This window comes from Channa argus, chromosome 23 (genome assembly GCF_033026475.1).
Source record: "Channa argus isolate prfri chromosome 23, Channa argus male v1.0, whole genome shotgun sequence".
NCBI lineage: Eukaryota > Metazoa > Chordata > Actinopteri > Anabantiformes > Channidae > Channa > Channa argus.
In genome coordinates, this window is record NC_090219.1 from 12,335,120 (window position 1) to 12,355,851 (window position 20,732).

A 20,732-nucleotide genomic window follows, 5' to 3' on the forward strand; every position below is an offset into this window, starting at 1 on the left:
AAAGGTAAATGCAGCTTTAACTCGATTGAAAACGTCCTGCATTGTCAGCATGTTTAGAAGGTTTTCGGTGTTTGGTGTTGCGGGTCTGCGCATGCGTGGAACGAAGCTTGCGTGGTAGTGAAAGATAGCAGCGTCTGTTCCTCTTAGATCAACTCGTTCGTTACTCTTCGGTTTGACCTTGTTAACAACGTTGAAAACAATCGTTCATTCATGGTAATTGACGTTTTTGCGGGATGGAACGCAGCGAGTGGATAATGTGAGGTTATCGTTAGCGAACTGAAGCTAAAGCCAAGCTGAACTTTGTTCCAGAGAAAGTCGAGGAGCTGCGAATATCAGCACGACAGGTGAGAAAGTGACGTTAACCTGAAGAGAAAACCTAGTTAAACTGAACTGTTGGTTGTCAAACAGCAGTTATCAGTGTTCCATTATTTTAGCCTTAAAACACACGTTGTTATTAGCAAAACCATCGTATTTGTAACCGGTGCAGTTGTAAAAGCCCAGAAGGTCGTTTGAAAACTGGTTGTGATCGCAGCCCCGATCCGCAGACCCTCTTCTAACCACCCGCAGGATAAAATGTTCATCCACCTAATCTCTCGTTTCCCGAATTATTGAATTGCAGCAAAGCTGGCGGTTCAGTAAACAGGATGACAACTTAGAAAACAGGTCAAAAATCTTTTCATTCAGTGGACTAATGATTCTGTCATCCGGTTTGTTTGGAGTTTATATACGAGCGTCTGGGATTTTTAAGCATCACCGGTTATTTGTTTGGGTTTTTTCAAACCACAAAACGAATCAAAGGAAAAGCAGCAGGCTGTACAGATTTGAGGAGCTCGAGCCAGAGAATATTTTGGCTTTTTATTCACATATGTCAGGTCTACTTATATAAAATTCACATGTCTAAATAGTCATTTCTATTCTGCCATTCTTGCAAACGTAACTCTGAATATTAATTTTTGTTTTTCAGCTGGGTGAAAATGGCGACACCTTTGAGAGCTGAAGTGGTTCGACTGTATAAAAATGTATGTTTAAAAAAAAAAACAAAGCTACTTATTGACTGACTACAAACCAGTTCACAGACACCTGAGACAATAACTGATAAAATGTCAGACAGACTTTAGTCAGATTTAACAAAATGTCTTTTTTTAAAAGATGTTTTTATTTTTCTGAATGATCAACTTTATATGTTTCTATCAGATCTATTTTTTTGTTCCGTTTTAAGCACTGGTGAAGAGAATATATGTAACTACTCATATCTGCACAAAAAAAAAAAAAAAAACAAAAAACTTACATTGCTACATTACTATTACATTATGGACTGGACTGCTTTAATAAATGATTTAACTAACTTCAGTTGTGCTAGAGTTTGAAAAGTTTGAAGTTTAAAATGACAAGAAACGGCAAGGTGGACAAACTAGTTTTTGTAGAAACTAAATAATTGATTTGACATAAATAATGACAAAAATACCAAAGCTATTTATAATATGAAACAAGGACTGGAACGTAAGCTAACACTCAGACCCAAACATCCTGAAACCAGAGACCAAACTAAAGAAACCTTGAAGACTTGGCAGAGAAATGTTTTGTACTGTGCATTTAACTGATGCACCTCCTCCTCAGCTCCTCTACCTCGGGCGGGACTACCCCAAAGGAGGGGACTACTTCAGAGAACGCCTGAGAGTGGCATTCACCAAAAACAAATCGGTCCAGGACCCGGAGAAGATCAAGGAGCTGATCGCTCGAGGGGAGTACGTGGCCCGAGAGCTGGAGGCGCTGTACTATCTGAAGAAATACAGAGCCATGAAGAAACGCTACTACGACAAATAAAACACCAGCACCGAAGAAAAACTCCGCTCACTGTGCCGTCACCTGTCCAATGAGAGGAGACCCGAAGAAAAACAAGATGTTTGCAAAATATGAAGAGGAAAATTTTATTTCACTGGATTGTTCAACTGAGTTATTTCAGTTCTGACAGAAAAAAAGTGATGTCAAAGTAATAAAAAAAGCAAAAAAAAGATGGAAGTTTTTCTTAAGACAAAAATGCAGGAAGACTCAAAGTCCTCCAGAATCAACACTGGTAAGAGGTCAGAGGTCAGAGGTTTGAGGGGGCAATGGAGTCCCTGTCAGCCAGGTTGGCTCTGCAGAGTGGACAGGTGGTGTTGTCCTATTAGAGAAGGAAACGGGGTGGAGATATAACCAAGTTTTATTATTGTTCATAAACTGTGAAAATGCATCTCACATAGAAAATAATAGAACCCGCTATGAATGAATCAAAATAGTTGTAAGTTTAATGAATAATGAGCATAATTCTTTATAGCAGGTCTATTACCAATTAAAATTCAAAGCAAAAATTAATTTGTCTTTAAAACAAATAAAAACTGCTTCAAAAAACAACAAAAAACAATGATTCATCTGATTAATGGTAAGTAAATATAATTGTTATCTGCAGTTTTTGTATTTTCACTGATTTTTGCCTTTGAAAATTAGAAAAATACTTTGTAGAATCGAGATTTTCAGTTGTGTGAATTGACAAAAAGATAGACACAGCACCTAACGATCATTTTCATCAATTAATTTGATGAAAATTAATCATCCCTGACCACAACAGGTTAATCAAAAACGGACTTCCATCAAATTAATCATCAAATCTAGTTAAACGTTTTATCTGTTTGGACTTTTCTGGTTCGATGTGAGACTGGCATCACAATCTTTTACAAATATTTCAAATTTTGTAGTTGCCAGGTTGTGGAAAATCCTTCTCCAGCATAACACTTTGCCTTTTTACGCCCGATTCATCTGGATTTATTTAAATCCTGCTTTTATTTTTAAATACACAAAAGTATACCTTTGTCAGTCTGTGTATGTGGAGCAATTACCTTTAACCATCGGTCAATACACTGGACGTGGTAGTCATGGAAACACGGCAACATCCTCAACTTCTCCCCGTCAGTGTAGTCACAGAAACAGATCTGACACCTGTCAATCAATCCCAGAGATTCAGTGAGAACATCATCAATCACTGCGGTAAAGGTCAGACCGGCTGTTTGGACTTACTGTGTGTTCCCCACGCTGTTGGCAGACTGGAAGAATTTGGTGGGAAACCTCTGGATTTCCCCCCACGTCAACTTATTGGACATGACAGCACCTTGACGTTCCTCGAACTCTAGGAGAGCCTGAAAGATGCGGAGATAGACAGAACGAGTTCAAACCAGATGTTTACATACACTGTTTAAGAAGATACATAACATAAGAACATTTTTTCCCACTGACATTAAATCAGACTAAACTTCTCCTGTTTAAGCTCAGTTAGAATTATTAACATTTTCCACTTCTTTACTATTGGGTAGCTTTGCCTTTGAACTGTAGGACTTGGGTCAAACGTTTTGTGCATCCTTCCAGAAGCTTCTTGTAGTAGTTTCAGAAATTTTTGCCCATTCTTCCTGACAGAACGGGTGTAAGGTTTGTAGGCTGTCACGCTCACACGCCTTTTCAGCTCGGCCCACAAATTTTCCACAGAAGATCAGGGCTTTGTGATGGCTGCTCCAAAACACTGACCTTGTCGTCCTTAAGCCACTTTGTAACTAATTTGGCAGAATGCTTAGGGTCACCGTCCATTTGGAAAACCCCAATTACACCCAAGCGCTTTAATGTTTCTACAAAATGTTCTTTCCTCACGATGCCCTCTACAATGTGACGTGCGCCCTCCTGCAGCAAAACACCCCCACACTTCACAGCTGGGATGCTGTTCTCAACTGCCAAGCAGTTCAATTTTAGTTTCATCAGAGAACAGGACATGTCTCCAAAAATTAGTATTTGTCCCTTTTTTCTGTTGCTTTTGCAGTAATGGCTTCTTCCTCGCTGAGTGGCCGTTCAGCCCATGTCGGTATCGGACTCCTTTCACCCTGGTAATGACAGTCTTACCAGCTTCACGCAGCATCCTCACAAGTTGTTTTGCTTTTGTTCTGGGGTTGATACACACATTTCGCACCAAAGCACATTTATCTCTGGGACAAAGAACCCGTCGTCTTCCTGTGCAGTATGATGGCTGGATATTCTCATGGGATTCATATTTGCGTGTAATAGTTTGTACAGATGAACGTGGCACCTTAAGGCATCTGGAAATTGTACCCAAGTTGTACCAGACTTGTGGAGGTCCACAATTCTCTTCCTGATATCTTGGCTGATTTCTTTTGATTGTCCCATGATGTTACAAAAGGAAGCAGTGTGTTTAAGTGGTGCTTCCAATTAACTCAAATGTTGTCAATTAACTTATCAGAAGCTTCAAAAGCCATTACATCATGATCACCTCACCTCATAGTCATTTCCCTGAGAGTCTTCTAAAAATTCAGGCAGGACGTTCCTCCGTCTGCTCCGCCCACGTCGTCTATGTTGTCCAGTTAAATCTACACAAACACACACACACCCCTGGATCAGTAATGTCAGTCTGGACACAGCCTGGGTCCACTCTCAGCCCATCACTATAGGCAAAGTAAACAGTTTAAGTTTTATATATGAAACACGGGTGCAGGCCCCCATTAGCTCAGTAACATTGAAAGTGTGTCTCAGAACTTTTCCTCTGAAAGATAAACTTTAAACATCATTTATAAGATGGTGAGGTAAGACCCTTTGTAAACGTGATTAGCATAGCATTAGCATATCATGATGTTACCTTATTCTTTACCATCATCTTAATCACACCTGACATCAACTATAGATGATGAACTTTTCCATCCAGGACATCACAACTGAGACTTTGTGTTCTTACCGTCCTCAAGGGTGACTGGAGTGGAGAGGGCTGCAAGTACATGAGACATCCAGGTGGGCTCCATGTAGGAATAATACTGCGGACGACACCGTGTTCAGACTAACTTTAGAGTCAAGATGCTGATTTCATAAAACACATTTCTGTTAATCTCATCTTTCTATTTGCAGAATAGTGACAGAGTCTAAATGGCTAAAATGGCAAAAAATGCACCCTGTGAGATTTATGTAATGTTAGTGTAGATATTTAGCCACAATGTAGAGAAAATTGTGTTTATGAACTTATTTTGTTAAATTCAAAGTGTTTCTATTTAAGGTCATAAAGGAACATGTGTTCCCGTCCAACAACATATGACACATACACACACAAAGCAGAATATGGTTTATTTTAAATGTGAAGTGACTTTCTTACCCTGGGGTTGTTCTGCTCCATCTGACGAAGAGGATGGTGGTTGTGCTGCAGCTGATGAAGAGGACGGTGGTTGTGCTGCAGTTGATGACGAGAATAGTGACTATGCTGCAGGTGATGAAGATGATGCTGAGGGTTTGTTCCACGTGACTCTGTCTCCTCTTGGTCAAATTGGGCCTGAACAAACCACTTTCCCATTTAATTCATTTTGCACAGGTGCAATATCTGTGTAAACAGCAGGTAAATGTTTCCTACCTGCAGGCTTCGGGCCATTGCTTCATCTTCCTCCAACTGTGCTGAGCGAACCACAGCCTCATCATCATCACTAATAACGATCTCCACAGTGGTGCCTGCACAAAAACCGACTGGCTACTAACAAACACCTGAATCTTTTCATCATTCTTCTTTCACTATTAACTCAATCAACTCCCACAACGTCACCTTAGAATGCTTCTGCTTCAGCTGTAGGAAAGTTTCATTTACAACAAATTGGAATCAGAGTAAAAAGCAGAATGTGACAGAGATTCAAGTGTCAGAACTGAAACAGAATTAATGGAAGAGAGTCAGTGATCGTATCAGAGGAGTCACAACAAAGATCAGATGTTAATATGTGTAAGCGAGGTGAGGTCAGAAATGCAGAGGGATCCACAAATAATGTGTGAAGAGGACGACAGACACTGAGATATAAATTGTTCCAGCTACAGTAGGTGATGTTCCACTGTCAGCTGTTAAAACAGAGGAGGACACTGAACATAGAGCCGAACAAAACTCCTGAGACATGTTATTTCTATGTTATAAATATTTTTGCTCTATATTTACCTATTGATCTGTTTCCTTGTTCATCATTCAGCCATCTCCTCTCCTCTGTTGTGAGGAAGGACAGAGAGTCAGAGCTGGGTAAAGGGGAAGGTGATCCTGAAACCACTGTAGTCTTCTGATTTAGACAACCATGACTTGCTTCTACTGTGGACCCCATCACAGTGAATGCCACCTCTTTGACTTCCCCCTCTGATATTGGTGTAAGGTAGGATGAAGAGGAGGCTAAAGTTGAAGAAGAGGAGGAAGCGGAACAGGATGGTGTGCAAAGTGCGGGGTTTTCCTCTGGACACCTAGATGGAGGCGCCAAAGATGAAGTAGGGACCAATCCAACACTGTGCTCGCCCATCGCTGCCGCCAGCCGCCTGCGTTTAGATTTAAGTGAGCAACCTCGTTCGCTGCCAGAGCGAAGTTCTTGTTGTCCTGAAGAGGCTGCAACAGCCACCTGATGACATAAAAACAGCGGTCAGCCTCCAGGAGAACAACACAATATCTAGTGATAAGAAAGTGAATATGTTGCAGACTTACAGGACTGCAGGTTGCCTCTCTGATGCAACTGGGTCTCCTACGCTTCCCGAGCTGTGGACTGAACCAAAGAAACACTTATAAACATGAAAACACTTTGTGTGTAAGAAATATGTGGATCTTACATTAACTGGTTTTCTGATTCTTGTTCACATAGAGGTCATATTAAATGTGTGATTGTTATACACTGGCAAAAAATGTGATATAAATATCAGTAAATTCACATAGTGCATAGTTTAAAAAAATTGATATTTTCCATAATTACAGGTTTGTGGTTTTGGTTCATTTTTGCAGAGTGAACTATAAACACAGATACAAGAAACATATTGAGAAGAGACAAAAAGAGAAAACAACACAGAATCACAGTTGGAGCCTCTGTTTCTTCAGTGTAAACTCAGGGCAGGTTTTGGTTTGTTGTTTTGTGCACTGCTCACATGTGAAGCAAATAAAAATGCTACCGTTTGTCTGGTTTTGCTTGGGAATGGTAACAGTGGTGGAGCATATTGTTGTGTCTAGGTTCCCCTAGACCAGGGGCATAACACATGTCCTGTTCTATATTTTTTTTCTAGAAAAACAGGTGCCATGTAGAAAAAAGTAAATAAAAAGGCAAAGACCGTGGTTCACTGCCGACCTACGGGACAAGAAAAAGTCTGGGCCAACGCCAGTAAAACAAACATGCAGAATCGGCTTCTTTACAGGCTGCTGTGGAATCAGCCTACAGCTCATAATAAAAAATACTAAATCTAATTATTTTCTCCACACCACCACAATCAGCCTAGAAACACAAACAGATGTTCCCAAAATATTTAATGCTCTGCAGCATTTATGCAGGGAGGCCGTGTCTGACGCTGGGGAAACAAACACAGCTAAATGCTTCAGTGACAACATTGTTGCTTCAACCACGCTGTTTACCCAAGACACTAACGCTGTAACGGTTCATATGCTACTGGTCACTGACAGTCACAGTACGGGGTGTCAAAGGGTTTCAATTCTGTTTTAGACAAACAATACTATGAATATCAGCCTGTCTCAATGTCCGTCTGACTTCAGTAAAGAACAGCAAGTCCTGTTACAACACAGTCCATTTAAATATTGGATTATCTGAGCAACTAGTAGATACGTTTTCCAAAAGTCACACAGGACGCACTGTGTGAAAGTTAATGGACTTGGTTCAAACTGGTTCACTGCTGTAAAGGGGTCTGTACTTGACCCGTTATTATTCTCTCTGTACATTTAGGTTAATGCTCATGGAACCTACACCCATTGTTACACGGATGACCTGGTTTCATACAGCTACACATCCTCTCTCACAGACGCACCAGGTTGATGCTATTCTCAAAAAGAAAACTGTCTTTTTTTATTTTTACCACTCAGGTCCAAAAATCGGGGTTCTCCCTTGTTATGAATATCTTGGTGTGTGGCGTAATGAATGTCTGGGTTTTAAACACCATGTTGAAAATCTTGTGCGGAGCCAGGAAACGACTTGTTGCTGCCACCTTCCTACCAACCTTTGATTATGGTGACTTTTTGTACATGAATGTCAAAGCACAATGCCTTCATAAGCTGGACTCTGATTATCACAGTGCACTAAGATTTGATTTGCTGAAACCACTTAATCATCATTGTAATTTGTAGACCAGGGTGGGCCGGCCTACAGAGTACTGTTCTTTCCTACTGGTATATTATATCTATAAAGCCATTCTTAATCTCCCTCGATATTTCCAGAAACTCCCACATCCCTTTAATAATACTAGATCACAAAACTCGTATGTGCTATCTCTTCTTAGCATACAGACACAAATAGGTAGGAAAATCGTCTCTTTCTCTGCTCCTGACAGTTGGAACAAGATCCAAAAAGGATTTACATTAAATCCCCCAGCATCCTTATGGCTATTTCAACGGTTGATTCTTTAGCCATTGCTCTCAGTGCTCAGTGATCCTCAGCCTTGTTGATACTGCTTTCCTAAATACTCCGATTACACACGACAGTTACATTTACTTCCTTTAAATTGTTTTGTATTTATTGAAATTTATTGAGTGCTTTAAGTTTTGGAAACTGCTGTAATTTGTGACTATCCCATCAGGATTAATAAAGTATCTACCCATCCATCTTTAGTAACACCACTACTCTTTGTACTTAGAGCCACATATGCTGTGTTTGTTTACTGTGTAATTGTTCATAATGTTATGTGATACGTGGGTATTTTACAACTAGTTCTATTATGATGTAATGTTTTGCAGAATTTTGTATTGTAAAGTGTATTATTGCAATGCTGCTTGGACAGGTCTTCCTCGAAAAAGAGGTAGCAAACCTTAATGTGATGAATCTGAATAAATAGAAATACGGTCTAACATTGTAAATCCGTGTGTATCTATAGTCCGGATCACCCAACGAAGAGCCACGTTACCTGGGTGTCTCCGGGACGATGATGGACAGATCATGGCTGAAGAGGTCCGCAGGGTCGAGCAGGCAGCCTCGGTTCAGAACTCCAGGACTGCTCGGTTCAGACGAACAGGAACTAGTTTCTAATGTCTCATCCATAGTCTCCTCCGGCGCCGTTAAAGACCTGGACTCAGATCCGGTCTCATACTATCACCCAGTTACTGAAGAAAACTAACACGAATCAGCAGAGATTTAACACGTTACCGATGTTCACACTGGGCTAAATAATTAGCAAACGTTACTACAGATGCGACATAACTACAATCAGTCCTAATGAAGGCGTCTGAAAATTAAAAACCAGCAAAGAAAAATTTTTCAGCCACAACAAACTCAGCTATTAGCTGGATTAGAAGAAGGCAAAGTAACAAAAAACAAATAAACACTAATAAACATAAAGGTAATTCGATAATAAACTTAATATCTAGTAAGTTCACCTTTGTTTTGTGGTCTTTCGTTGGTTTGCTTTCCGACACCGCTGTGAAAAAGCCGTCGGAAGTAGATATTTTCGGGAATTTCATGTGTCACACCACAAAGTACGGACAGTTCACATCTTCACATTTGATGGTTCCGCTTGTAGGTTTATATGAGAAAAAGAAACTGATGATCAATCCAGTTTCGCACATGAGAGCATTTTTTTTTACCTTAGTCAGGGAGTTGAATCAAAACCCAGTGGTGACTCTACCAGTGCTTCAGAAGTTCTCTGCAAATTTGCATAAAGCTGACAGAGGCCAAACTACCAAACTCTACACGCTCAGCACTCTCACTTCTCCCCAAAGACAAAAAAAGTATCTTCCATTTTGCACTTCCGCCTATGAATTTCTTATAGAATTTTTACTTTGTTTTATCGTTGACTTATTTTTTGCTGCTTTTGTAGCTCACTTGTATGTCGCTTTCGATCAAAGCATCTGTCAACCTGGCTTTTCTTTGTTTGTTTAAATTGCGTGTTGTAACGTTGGATTAAGAAGTATATGTATAAGCGAAGTGAAGATGTCATTAATGACGCCACATAACTGGCCTTTATAGAAGGTTTGTTAGAAGAGAGGGAGTTCAGCTACAGGAGCTACGAGCTTCAGCTGATAGAAACAACCGAGTACAAGGGCGAAGTGACAGTGAGCAGCTGTGGAGACTAACTGGTTTCTTACCTTGTTCAGAGGAATTGAGTTGTGAACGTGTACTGCAGAATTATCGTCATACAACGATCTCGAATTGTTGCACTCGAATGTGAAAAGTCACAGGTGGCAGATGTACAGAAACTCAAAAGCTAAAGTAGAAGCACATCTCCAAAATCTTTAGTGAAGTTGAAGTAAGTTCGTGTTCTAAATTATACTTAAAGTGCAAAAGAACTTTTATCAGTTTCGGAGTCAAGATTTTTCAACAAATATTCAAAAGTGTAAAATAAGGCAAAACAGACTTTTCTAGTGACAAATAAAAACGGATGTGTTACCACAGAACCAAGACACCAGCAGGTAAAGGTTGAACTGTTTTTAACTACTTTATCCAGGACAATACATCAGCTTTTATTAAACATCGAGATTCTATGTGAAAACCCCATTGCTTAATACTTCACAGGGACTTCTGGAAAACGGGGACCCAAAACTAGGTTAAAATGCAGGAGCCAGCCGCTGGCAACATGTTGGAGGCTGAGAACACTGGGACCTTCTGAATAGAACAGCACAGAATAGAACTGTGTTTATCCAGCCTTCAGGAGTCTCTGCTGGATGTGCTGCCTCCCCAGCACAAGAACGCTGGCAGCCACAGACTGATAAAACCTCCTCAGGAGTTTTGTGAAGACATTGAAGGAAGGTAGACTCTAGGAAGGAGGCTGCAAATGTGTGTTGAGCCCCCTGGAGGGTGCATTAAGAGAGAACAATGTGAGGGCTGATGGTGAGGGGGTTGTAGGCTGGTTAAAGCGGTTGAAGAAGTAATTCAATGCATCCGTCTTCTCCATTGTCCCCCCCACTGCTCTTTTCATGATGTGGCCTGTGATCGTTTTCCCTTTTTTTTTTTCAAATCAATTTTTTTCATGAGCTAAAATGAAGTGGAACTGGAATCAAATAAAACATCAATCACAAAACTGGATTCTACAAAAGGATCTTATTTATTGCTTTATCTGCTCAAACAAACTCAAGATGACTTTCCAGTTTTGATCATCACTTCTTTTAAAGTAATTTACTATTTACAATTCAAGTATTTGCACCAGACATATCAAGTCTTTCCAAACATATTCTAACATGTTTCTCACAAAATAAAAATGAAACCGTATGAGCTGCAGAATAAACGCTGTAACACAGAACCAAAAATACAATTATTAAGCAAGTAAAACAGTGGCTGAAATCACAGACACCGCATCAGAAACTAAAAATTGGAATCAGGAGGGCTGTGACCACAACCACCCTGCAGGCTTAGAGCTACAATAACTACAGCAGCACCAACCTATACTGCATCCTTAAACTTGCAGCCGCAACAGCGGCTTAGAACAGCATGGACTGCAGAGACTTGCGGACTGTGGCCATCTCTTGCTGTTGCTATGGAAACACATCAACAAGAAGACATCTTTTTTTTAATGTTAGCTTGTTCTTTCTTCGTTATGCTTGTCTGTTTTACTATTGTTTTATATTACAGTGTAATGTATTTTCAAAAACCATTTTATTTGCTTCATTGTAGTTCTGAGTTGTTAAAGTCGTGTTTCACCACATACAGAACCTTGTAAGATATTATATAGTCCACTTTGATTCCAAGTACCTAAGGTGGCTGGACGCATTACAGCCTCTGTCTGTCAAAGGGCTCAACAGTTGGAAAACTGATTGAATCCCTTTTGTTAGTCGATCTGAACCAACCTAACTTAACTCACTGTGTCCATGAGGATCTTCTTCTGCAGGGTGGCCATCTCCTTTCTCAGCTCTTGTTGTGCTCCCTGCAGAAAAGCCTCATGGCTCTTCTCCATGTCCTCCGTGTTCTGGAAAAAACTTTTTATTATTAATCAACCAAACCCCTCCTCCACATCCATATCGGTACCTGTTTCTGTATCGGGGTTTAAAAGGCTTCACCTTGACAAAGTGCTCATACAGCTCTCGGACAGTCTTTAGCTTCTGGTTCTGCACGACTCTGGCCTGCTGCAGGATCTTTTGCTGTTGTCTGAAGAGATTCTGTGGAGAAAATAGTCCATTTACACTAACTTTTCTTGCTGTGGTGGAATCTGCCTTTGCTTTTCAAACAGACACACAGCAGATGTAAGGTAAAACACAGATTGCCAAAACATCTTTTAGTTCACATTTTTACTTTCTGAACTGTTTGAATTCCTAGAAACTATCACAGGGTAAGAAAATAACTACTTCTTATGCTTAACTTCAACAAATCAATGGATACTTGTTCAGGCTGTGGTTGTCACCCTGTAGAGGCAGAGTACAGTTTTCAAAAAAGGAAATGTTGGTCCCTGTGGTACCATGTGGAAAAGAGACACATCACCTTAATACAGGTGAGGAAACTTCAGAATACAATGAAACTCGAAGGCCATTTACACAGGAAGGGCTGCACAGAGGTCAAAGAGCAACAGACACGTGGTTTTATATAAACAACCCATTAAGTGAACTGACGCTGAGCTTCTCCTCCTGCTCCTCAGCTCGCTGTGCTTCAGTCTCCCACTGCTGCAACGCTGAAGACACCTGCTGAGAATACTGCTGAGTCATCTTCTGCCTGGAAAAAAAAAACAATTTTCTAGTCAGCAACATGATACCAACCAGCATTTCTTCAACAATGTGTAATTCTGAAACTATAAAATGTGTTAGTTACATTTTTTTTGACCAAGTAATTGTTTTATTTATAAATTAAGCAATTTTTATACATATCTCACTAAACAGTGAAGACAATTTTATCATGGTTTTCCTGTTGAAAGTGGAAGGTGACAGTCAAACCTCTGGCTGTGATAAGTGTTCCACAGCTGCTCCAGTTTTTGCTGACTTCCCTTCATATAGCTCTTTGTCAGACACTCCAGCCGTTTCTTCTTAGCTTGCATCACCTTGCTGATGTCAGCTGGCAGCAAAGAAGTCAGAGAATAGCATTAATTTCAGTCACACGGAGGAGCTGGGTATAGAAGCACAATGAATAAAAACCCTGCAAAAAGGATTGATGACTTGTGGTAACACAAGTCAAGTTATTTTTCATAAGTTTACTCACTTTGTAATTTAATAACATCTTAGGGCCAACCTGCCTCAATGCAGCAGGGGTTTAACATAAGCAGCCTTAAAAGAAAATGCATGTATGTCCTATGCATGTAATAGTAAATGATATAAAGTTGTATTCACATATAACAGATAAAACGGGCACCTGCTGGTAACAAGGTTGCTTACCTCCAAATCTCTCCAACATGGACTGTACCTCATTTCTAGAGCACGGAATACAAAGAAAGTCACTTTCATTTAGTAAAAGTAACAATTCCACAATTAGCACACATTTACCTAATAGTTTTGTAATAAACTCACTTGGATATTTCCATTTACTGCTTATTTATACTTCTACTCTATGGCACTACATTAATACACTACATTCGTCTGACAGCTGTAGCAACAAGTTTCATTGACATTGAGATTTTAACAATAACAATCGGGAGATGATGGGGGTTTTTTTGGTGATTTTTTCAGTCAAATGTCAAGATCAAATCAAAGATTCGGTTTGTTCCTTTAGAGTCACCACAGCGGAACGTGTTCTGCTAGTGATTTAGCATTGATCGGTGAGGATCCAGTTCTGGGTATCTGAACACTGAATCATGTCACCTGGACTTTTTTTGTTTTTGTTTTTTTGGTTAGAAACGTTTCGCCTCTTATCCAAGCAGCTTCGTCAGTGGACTGACAAAGCTGGGCTCGGAACCGGTACCAGGGTGGACGTTGGTGTCGTGGGCTGGGCTCCACCTGGGGGGTGGGTTTCTAATAATACTTTAATTTTATTTAAGTTACAATTGAATGAAGGACTGTCACTAGCAGGATTTTCCTACTGTGTTGTTGCTGCTTTTCTGATCCCAGTACCTCATCTAGCATGGATCACTATCTGTACTATGTTTAATGTAGCTGAAGCTAAACTAGTAAACTGCTCCTCAATTAGCATTTCAATTGCATTGAATTGCATTTTTACATAAATAGTATTTTTAATGTAAGACGTTTTCTTGGAATAGGGTGTTTTTACTTGTAGTACAACAACTATACCTGTATTAATCCTTTCTGCAAAAAAATAAAAGTTTTGTTTCTCTTTATTAATCCTTCGCACATATGTGAATGTTTTTAGGATAAGTGGATCATAGCATCTCATCTATATGTCCCAGCGTCCATGCTGCCATTTCACAAGTATTAGCTGGAGCATGTGGCGATTACCCAACAGCACAGGCTGCTTCGTCCACTTCAAAGTCATCTGCGGGTCTTTTCTTAGCCAGCTTGTCCACTGTTGGAGTTTCGTCTAGAAATAAAAATAGTGAAAATATTAGAAATGTTTTTTTAAAACCGTCAAACCAAACTAAACTTAGCGGTTACCTCCTCTAACATCGTCCTCTGAGCCGCTCAGCTCTTTCTTTTTGTCTCCTTCAGTAAAATCAAAAACGTTTTTATCGGATTTTTCTTCTGCATGTTTTTTCTTCGCCTGTTTTCTTCCTGTTGCCATTATTCCAGCCTGGTCTCCCGATACTCACTTATCTAACTTCGTTAATCCGAAACTTTTCAACCGCGTCGGTAACTGTGACAACGGAGCTGTTGGCTAACGTGGCCTGCTAACAGCTGCTAATGTTACAGTAGGCTAAAACTAGATCGCCTTGTTTTTTTAATTTAATCAACGGACGACCTTAAGTCTATTTCACACAATTTATCTTTCCTATACGAGCGACCGTGGACTCCAATAAAACGTTAATATAAAATACAGCTTTTCAAAGCTAACCTACATTACTAGTTTCTGCGTCACTGATTTGCAACTCAATTCCCGCCAGAACCGTGTTGCCAGGTCTGACAAAAAGTAAGCAGCTCGATCCAAATGTAGAACACACTCGTACAACTGTCTTTTTTAAATAAAGTCTTGGAATAATCTTACTTCTTTGAGGTTACAATAAGCCTCTTCTTATACCATGTAATATAAAAGGCTTAAACTAGTAGGAAATTAGACCCACGTTTGTTCTTGATTCAGTGGATTAGTCTGGTCTACAGCTTGAACAATATTCAATCTGTCAACACTGGTCAGAACCAGAACCAAGCGTTTTAAATACTTCAAATTGTTCTAAAATAATTTGCCTTCTCACATTTTTACAGATATTTTTTGATAAATGTTTTTTAATCATTTAATCATCAACATTTCATTTTGTTTTTACTGCTTTAAAGAACAATAAGGTGGAGTGAATTCTCTATAGTGCTCAAACAAGTCCAAGTCTGAAATCTTCCTCTACTCACTGCATAGTATGTAAATATAGTTCACTCAAAAGTGCAACAATGGGAACAAAAGTATTGTACATGGAATGTACACACTACTAACAGATGCTAACACACAAACAATGCAATGCTCCCAGTGATGACGATAATAAGAAATCTCATTTAACTGTTCACTATTAAGTAAACTACTTGGTATAAACCATTTAGGTAGCAGTTAATGAGTGAATATGGAAGAATTTTGGACAAACTCTTCATAAGTCATTCTTATTGACCAGTAATCTTAAATTTTATCTCAGATTTCTCCAACAATATAAAGGAATCAACTGAGGCCACAAGATCTGCTTGCACAAAACCATTTTAACAGGTCAGGGGGAAAAAAATCTTATATATATACACACACACACACACACGTATACAAAGAGGCAATTTGGCTTTTTCCAAATAGAACACACTGAAATAAAACTATAACTACAGTAGAAAAACAGTACAACATTGAAGGCATGAGTTGTTTTTTGTTGTTTATCAAAATTATAGAATATATAGTCATTTTAAAAGTTGGTGTTTCTTCTATCTCTCAGAAGTCATATATCAAACTTTTCTTCACAAATACAATGTCCGTTCTCTTCATAGTCCTCTCTTGTCACCACCATCTCGTCATAGTCTGGGTTGTGGGCAAGCAGCTTCCCTCCTTCCCATGAATAACAGATTGGACTGTAGGAAGGGACAAAATACATCATTAACAAGCACATTATCAGAAACAGGAGACATGTTGTTACATCCACTGACAATGCTGATAAATCTGAGTAATACGCCTGCATATATATTTCACAAAGACAGTTGTAGGCGAGAATGAAAACTATCTTAATACCAATGTCTTAAACTTACTTTGCAGGTAGAAGAACTGACACAGGGAGGTGAGCTGGAACAAGGGAACGCAGATCTTCCTCCAGTCGCTCTCTGAAGCCTGGAAACAAACTGTTTCCTCCAGTCAGGACAATGTTCTGGTAGAAGTGGGGCTGCATCTCTGATGGCAGAGGACACTGAGATTAGATTTCCAGAGTATACACAGGTACTGTAAATATGGCTGTGTTCACATCACAGGTAAAGTGGCCCCAAATCTGATCTTTGTGGCTGCAATTTACTTTGTCAGGTCCATCACATAAGGACATAAGACAAAATAAAGGAGCTCTGTGTTTACATTTACTCTGGTGTAATGAGCAAGAAACATAGCTGACCTTCAGGCAGGGACTGGATGGAGTAGACAATGGCCTCGGGGATGCCCATCTCCTGGATACCGATATCCGAAGGATGAAAAAGCATCTCGGGAACAGCAAAGCGCTCATTGGCCAACCTCAGGATCTGCTCGCCCGTCTTATACTTTCCACTAAAGACCATCTCCTCTTGAGGCTGGTGGAGAAAAACAGGACAGCAGTGATGTCGGTGTAACAACAAGAATTGACAATGTCAAAAAAAAAGTTTTGATGTTTTCTAACCTTGCAGAAGCCTTTTTTGATGGAGCTGAAATCTGGAAGCACGTAATCCCTCATCACAGTGTTCTCCTCCCCCTTCAATCTGATAAACCACACAAAAATTACTCACAACCACAACAAAAGTAAGATTTTATAAATAGTTTCCTGAGAAAACACACGGCTCTACATGTCACAGATAGTATAAGACCTGTAACTGTACAACAGATGCCACAGCATCACCACATACTAAAGAAAACCAGAAACTGGATATAAACTGTAAAATACAGAGCCTGACTGAAGACAATCAGCTGCATAATCACTAATCATCCTACATTGGTGCTGTTCTTAGTGGCTTCAGAATATGCACAGAGCTGCAACTAATGACTATTTAATCCAATAACTGTATAACTTGATTAACTGTTTAGCCCCTAAAATATTTAAAAACAGACAAAATGACATTTATCTCATTTGGAAGAAACCATGGTAACATCTTTTAATTGTTTTACCCAACAATCCAAAAATATTCAAATTCACCTCTTACTGCAGACACAAGTGCTGATACTGCACAAATTCACACGCCATGTGACAGAGAAAACAGCAAAACCTCTTATTTGAGAAACTTAAACCACAGGATATATGACATATTCTGTGAAAAACTAGGAAATGTTCATGAATAAGAGTTTCCGGCTCTAATATGAACATTGCCTTTATTCAGTCTTTAAATTAGAAACAATACAATCAGCCTGGAATATGTTTGTGTTTGTGTGGTGTATCTCGGCTTACTGTGCAACCTCCATGTCCTTGTAAAACTGCTGAGAGACATAGCAGACGTCTTCTTTCACCTGGTTGATCACATGAGTTTCATCCATGACATGTAACTGGCTGAAAGGAAGAGATAGACTGTTTTTATCATTTTATTTATAAGATGTATTTTTGCATCAACCTTGAGCTTACCAATTAATTTCTAATAAAAAAACAATTGTATTTGCTAATGTGCATTAAACATTATGTTGATGAAATAAATCTTTGTTTTAATGTTGTTTTATTGTTTTTGATATGAGAGCATGCAAACTTTTGGACCCAACTGTAGAAATGTACAATGTGTGGAACAGAGTCTGTTGCACAAGAAGAGTGTATCAGAGGCTAAGTATTAATACAGCATCTGACAATCAAACCAAAAAAGAAAAGCTGCAGCTAATTAGGTAAAAACAATAGAAATGACAGTACTGAGTGAAGTGACTTTACCGATATGAAATGATCTCCTTCAGATGATTGGTCAGTAGCTTTCCTCCTACATTGATCCTGAAAAACGAATACAAGGCAACAGGCTTTCAGCTTGCTGTTGTGATTACCGTTCATGCTGTTTCACGGTAAAAACCTCTGACCTGCAGATGCCTTCCTTCATTTTCCTGCTGCGGCAGTACGGGACGATGTGGGTGAAGGAGAATCCACTGTCGACCACCAAGCAGCAGAGCTGCAAGGGTTTTGTTTGGAAGTAGTGGTGAGCGCTAAGAGAGCCCGCTGGTTTAACACAGACATAGCCGAGATCAATCACAGAGATGTTTTTTGATGCTGCCTTTGTACTTACTTTTTGCCAAAAGGATTTTAGATGATTGACTGGTTGGTTCTATCTATTTTTTTTTAAATGTCTGGGTCGACTTACCATTGATCCTAAGAGCTGACTGGAACTGGTACTCCTCAAAAAGGATCTCGTTCATCGATTCCTGAATGGAGGTGAAGTTATAGTATGGCTCTGTAATGATGATGCTGGTGTCTGGAAACTCCACCTGTGACCAGGAAACACACAAATAGGCAGAGCAGCAGATTATCGGATCTGTTCAAATTAGCAAAAATGTGATTTCAAAATGTTTGGCATATTTCAAAAGAACCAAAAAATTTTTACTGTAAACATAAATTAAGCAAATTAAACACCTTAAACATCTCTTTTCCAAAGAGATGATCCCACACTTTTCTCTGGACATCCCAGTTGACCAAATAACCCTGGAACAAACAAAAATGGGACCAAAGGATAATCAGTGAAATGATTAAAAACACTTCAGTTAGCGCCTGATGTTACACACGCTAAAGCTGCAAAATTTGGTTGCATCCTCTTACCTTTTGAAAGGGGAGGATGTAAAAGAGACCTGAAGGATCTTTGATCTCATCAAGCTGATTAGCAGTGAAGGTTTTTAATCTGGACGTCTTGGAGCGAAACTGGCAGTTTGGAATGACACTGAGGGAGAGAAAAAGAAAGGCTTCATAATTTGGTAACTGCATGTTAAAGGCAATAAATACACCAAACGTTTGGCATTAATAAGCCCTCAAGTGTTTAATTCCTTTTGAATCTAAAAGTAAGCAAAACCCTCTAAAATGTGACTGGTATAATAGTTTATTTTAAAGCTCAGGACTGAGCTCTGAGGCGTCAGGTTTGGAGATTAGTTCAACAGGAGCCGAAAGGCGTTTGTGTTTTTTTGAATAGTTTGGCAAGACGTTGTTTTTTATATATATTTTTTTTTTCACATACACAGTATTCCTGCATATACCTTTTATGTGTATTGAACATCTATATTTGATCTGATTAAAATACAATGATAATTATAATTTTTTACTAACATTAGCAGTCATGTTAAATTAACGTTAATGTTACCTAGCTTAACGTTTACACAACTCAACCTACCTGACTTTTTCCTGACTGTACCCTATTTTCGCGGTGCAGGCTCCGTTGTCCAGTACTAACGTCGCCATCTTATAGACAGAAAACCCCACATTAAATAAATCACTAAACTTTAGTTCACGTTTGATAAAATAGAACACATTGCTACACTATCACAAAACACTAGGCGCCGCCATTACGGTTATTTTTATTAGTCGTTCTGCCAATCAATTTCTTCTTTTCTGTTTTCGTCACAGTTGATTATCTGAGTAAGCCAATCACGTCTTCGATTCTCTTTTCTTTATGTACATTGACGGTTAGTATAGCCAATCAGATACGAGGTTTGGGTCTTCTTAGAAAAGTGTCCGGGTGGAAACAGGAACACAATCAATTGTTCTTTCGCCAAGTTCCTTGGATAAAATCTGTTGAATTTTAAACACCTTGGAATTTAAAAAACACTAGGTGAATACAAAAAATATTGAATAATAATAGAAAAAAAGGCTAGTGGTTGCCCCCTGCACATCAAATTATTGAATATTTTTACACTATGTTGGATGTCGTTAAGTAGGCTGCATTCACTTATTTATTAGTATTGTGCTCACTTGTGTAGAATAGGTATTTTTAGATACATTTTGATCGGTATGATACCTAAGGCTTTTAATGTACTTACAAAACCTCAGGTAGACTGATACACAAAGTTTCATTAGAATCATACAATTTACATTCAATCAGTTCTGTTCCCCCAAAATGCTGTCTTCACAAGATAAAACAGTTCACCAAACTACTTCACCTGCGTAGCCTTAAAATCGGTAAGAGTCGGTTTTTAATCTTTTTAATTCTCAAATTATGTAAGAAATAAGTGGCTTACACCATTTTCCTCAAACTTTAGCTTTGTTTTCCAGTATTGCCCTCTACATGTACCGGTATTTACAAAAGCACTTGATTATCATTTCTATTTTCCCCTTTCCTCTTTTTCATTTTCCATAGTCTTGTTTTCTTAAACGATACCTCAATTTAATTACCACATCAATTACTCAGTATTTCCCGCTGGTTCCTGTGAATCCACAAAGTCAATAAATAACTAAACTGTGGTAACCTACATGGGCAGACCAACGAAAGGGATGCTGCAAGCTGTGACAGTAAAATAATAAAACTCAGGCATGAATGCCACTGTTGTTCAGTGTGTACGTGTCATATTTACACAGTTACAGATCAACTGAAATTGTTTTACACTAACAGGTAAAGACCTTAACAAGTTAAATAT

At 39.1% G+C, this 20,732-nt stretch overlaps 4 protein-coding genes across 6 annotated transcripts; 1 reads left to right on the forward strand and 3 right to left on the reverse strand.

Annotated features, from left to right (window-relative positions):
- Window positions 1-87: 87 nt before the first annotated feature.
- lyrm5b (LYR motif containing 5b) lies at window positions 88-1,968 on the forward strand. The gene is made up of 3 exons (XM_067493368.1): window positions 88-344; window positions 965-1,019; window positions 1,618-1,968. The coding sequence occupies exons 2-3, from the start codon at window positions 975-977 to the stop codon at window positions 1,822-1,824; spliced, it is 252 nt and encodes an 83-aa protein (XP_067349469.1). The 5' UTR covers window positions 88-344; window positions 965-974; the 3' UTR covers window positions 1,825-1,968.
- Window positions 1,915-9,526, reverse strand: si:ch211-59o9.10 (uncharacterized protein LOC561841 homolog). Of its 2 annotated transcripts, none has more exons than XM_067493355.1 (11): window positions 9,386-9,526; window positions 8,917-9,122; window positions 6,512-6,569; window positions 5,987-6,428; window positions 5,423-5,517; window positions 5,171-5,344; window positions 4,763-4,838; window positions 4,309-4,400; window positions 3,052-3,170; window positions 2,874-2,973; window positions 1,915-2,161 (listed from the first exon to the last, which is right to left on the reverse strand). In XM_067493355.1, the coding sequence occupies exons 2-11, from the start codon at window positions 9,048-9,050 to the stop codon at window positions 2,090-2,092; spliced, it is 1,362 nt and encodes a 453-aa protein (XP_067349456.1). In that variant the 5' UTR covers window positions 9,051-9,122; window positions 9,386-9,526; the 3' UTR covers window positions 1,915-2,089. The 2 variants fall into 2 exon arrangements, with proteins under 2 accessions (XP_067349456.1, XP_067349457.1); XM_067493356.1 differs by having other exon boundaries at window positions 8,917-9,112; window positions 9,386-9,517.
- Window positions 9,527-11,337: 1,811 nt separating this feature from the next.
- Window positions 11,338-15,100, reverse strand: sycp3 (synaptonemal complex protein 3). 2 transcript variants are annotated; one of them, XM_067493365.1, is made up of 8 exons: window positions 14,468-15,098; window positions 14,312-14,393; window positions 13,298-13,332; window positions 12,863-12,980; window positions 12,545-12,644; window positions 11,999-12,097; window positions 11,803-11,907; window positions 11,338-11,476 (listed from the first exon to the last, which is right to left on the reverse strand). In XM_067493365.1, exons 1-8 carry the CDS (start codon window positions 14,592-14,594, stop codon window positions 11,423-11,425), a joined length of 720 nt encoding a protein of 239 aa, XP_067349466.1. In that variant the 5' UTR covers window positions 14,595-15,098; the 3' UTR covers window positions 11,338-11,422. The 2 variants fall into 2 exon arrangements, with proteins under 2 accessions (XP_067349466.1, XP_067349467.1); XM_067493366.1 differs by having other exon boundaries at window positions 11,372-11,504; window positions 14,468-15,100.
- Window positions 15,101-15,683: 583 nt separating this feature from the next.
- actr6 (actin related protein 6) lies at window positions 15,684-19,697 on the reverse strand. Its single transcript, XM_067493359.1, has 11 exons — window positions 19,493-19,697; window positions 18,931-19,048; window positions 18,748-18,816; window positions 18,479-18,602; window positions 18,201-18,336; window positions 18,061-18,117; window positions 17,599-17,697; window positions 16,840-16,918; window positions 16,582-16,753; window positions 16,232-16,370; window positions 15,684-16,057 (listed from the first exon to the last, which is right to left on the reverse strand). Exons 1-11 carry the CDS (start codon window positions 19,558-19,560, stop codon window positions 15,928-15,930), a joined length of 1,191 nt encoding a protein of 396 aa, XP_067349460.1. The 5' UTR covers window positions 19,561-19,697; the 3' UTR covers window positions 15,684-15,927.
- Between the last annotated feature and the right edge of the window lie 1,035 nt (window positions 19,698-20,732).

Coding starts and splice junctions, on each gene's coding strand:
- si:ch211-59o9.10 (XM_067493355.1), bottom strand. CDS start 9,050: ATGGATGAGACATTAGAAACTAGTTCCTGTTCGTCTGAACCGAGCAGT. Junction 6,429..6,511: donor GAGAGGCAACCTGCAGTCCT/GTAAGTCTGCAA, acceptor TTATGTCATCAG/GTGGCTGTTGCAGCCTCTTC. Junction 2,974..3,051: donor AACAGCGTGGGGAACACACA/GTAAGTCCAAAC, acceptor ATTGATTGACAG/GTGTCAGATCTGTTTCTGTG.
- actr6 (XM_067493359.1), bottom strand. CDS start 19,560: ATGGCGACGTTAGTACTGGACAACGGAGCCTGCACCGCGAAAATAGGG. Junction 18,337..18,478: donor GTCAGCTCTTAGGATCAATG/GTAAGTCGACCC, acceptor GTGTTAAACCAG/CGGGCTCTCTTAGCGCTCAC. Junction 16,754..16,839: donor TCAAAAAAGGCTTCTGCAAG/GTTAGAAAACAT, acceptor TTTCTCCACCAG/CCTCAAGAGGAGATGGTCTT.
- lyrm5b (XM_067493368.1), top strand. CDS start 975: ATGGCGACACCTTTGAGAGCTGAAGTGGTTCGACTGTATAAAAAT. Junction 1,020..1,617: donor TGGTTCGACTGTATAAAAAT/GTATGTTTAAAA, acceptor CCTCCTCCTCAG/CTCCTCTACCTCGGGCGGGA.
- sycp3 (XM_067493365.1), bottom strand. CDS start 14,594: ATGGCAACAGGAAGAAAACAGGCGAAGAAAAAACATGCAGAAGAAAAA. Junction 11,908..11,998: donor TGTATGAGCACTTTGTCAAG/GTGAAGCCTTTT, acceptor AGTTTTTTCCAG/AACACGGAGGACATGGAGAA. Junction 11,477..11,802: donor AGAAGATCCTCATGGACACA/GTGAGTTAAGTT, acceptor GTGTTTCCATAG/CAACAGCAAGAGATGGCCAC.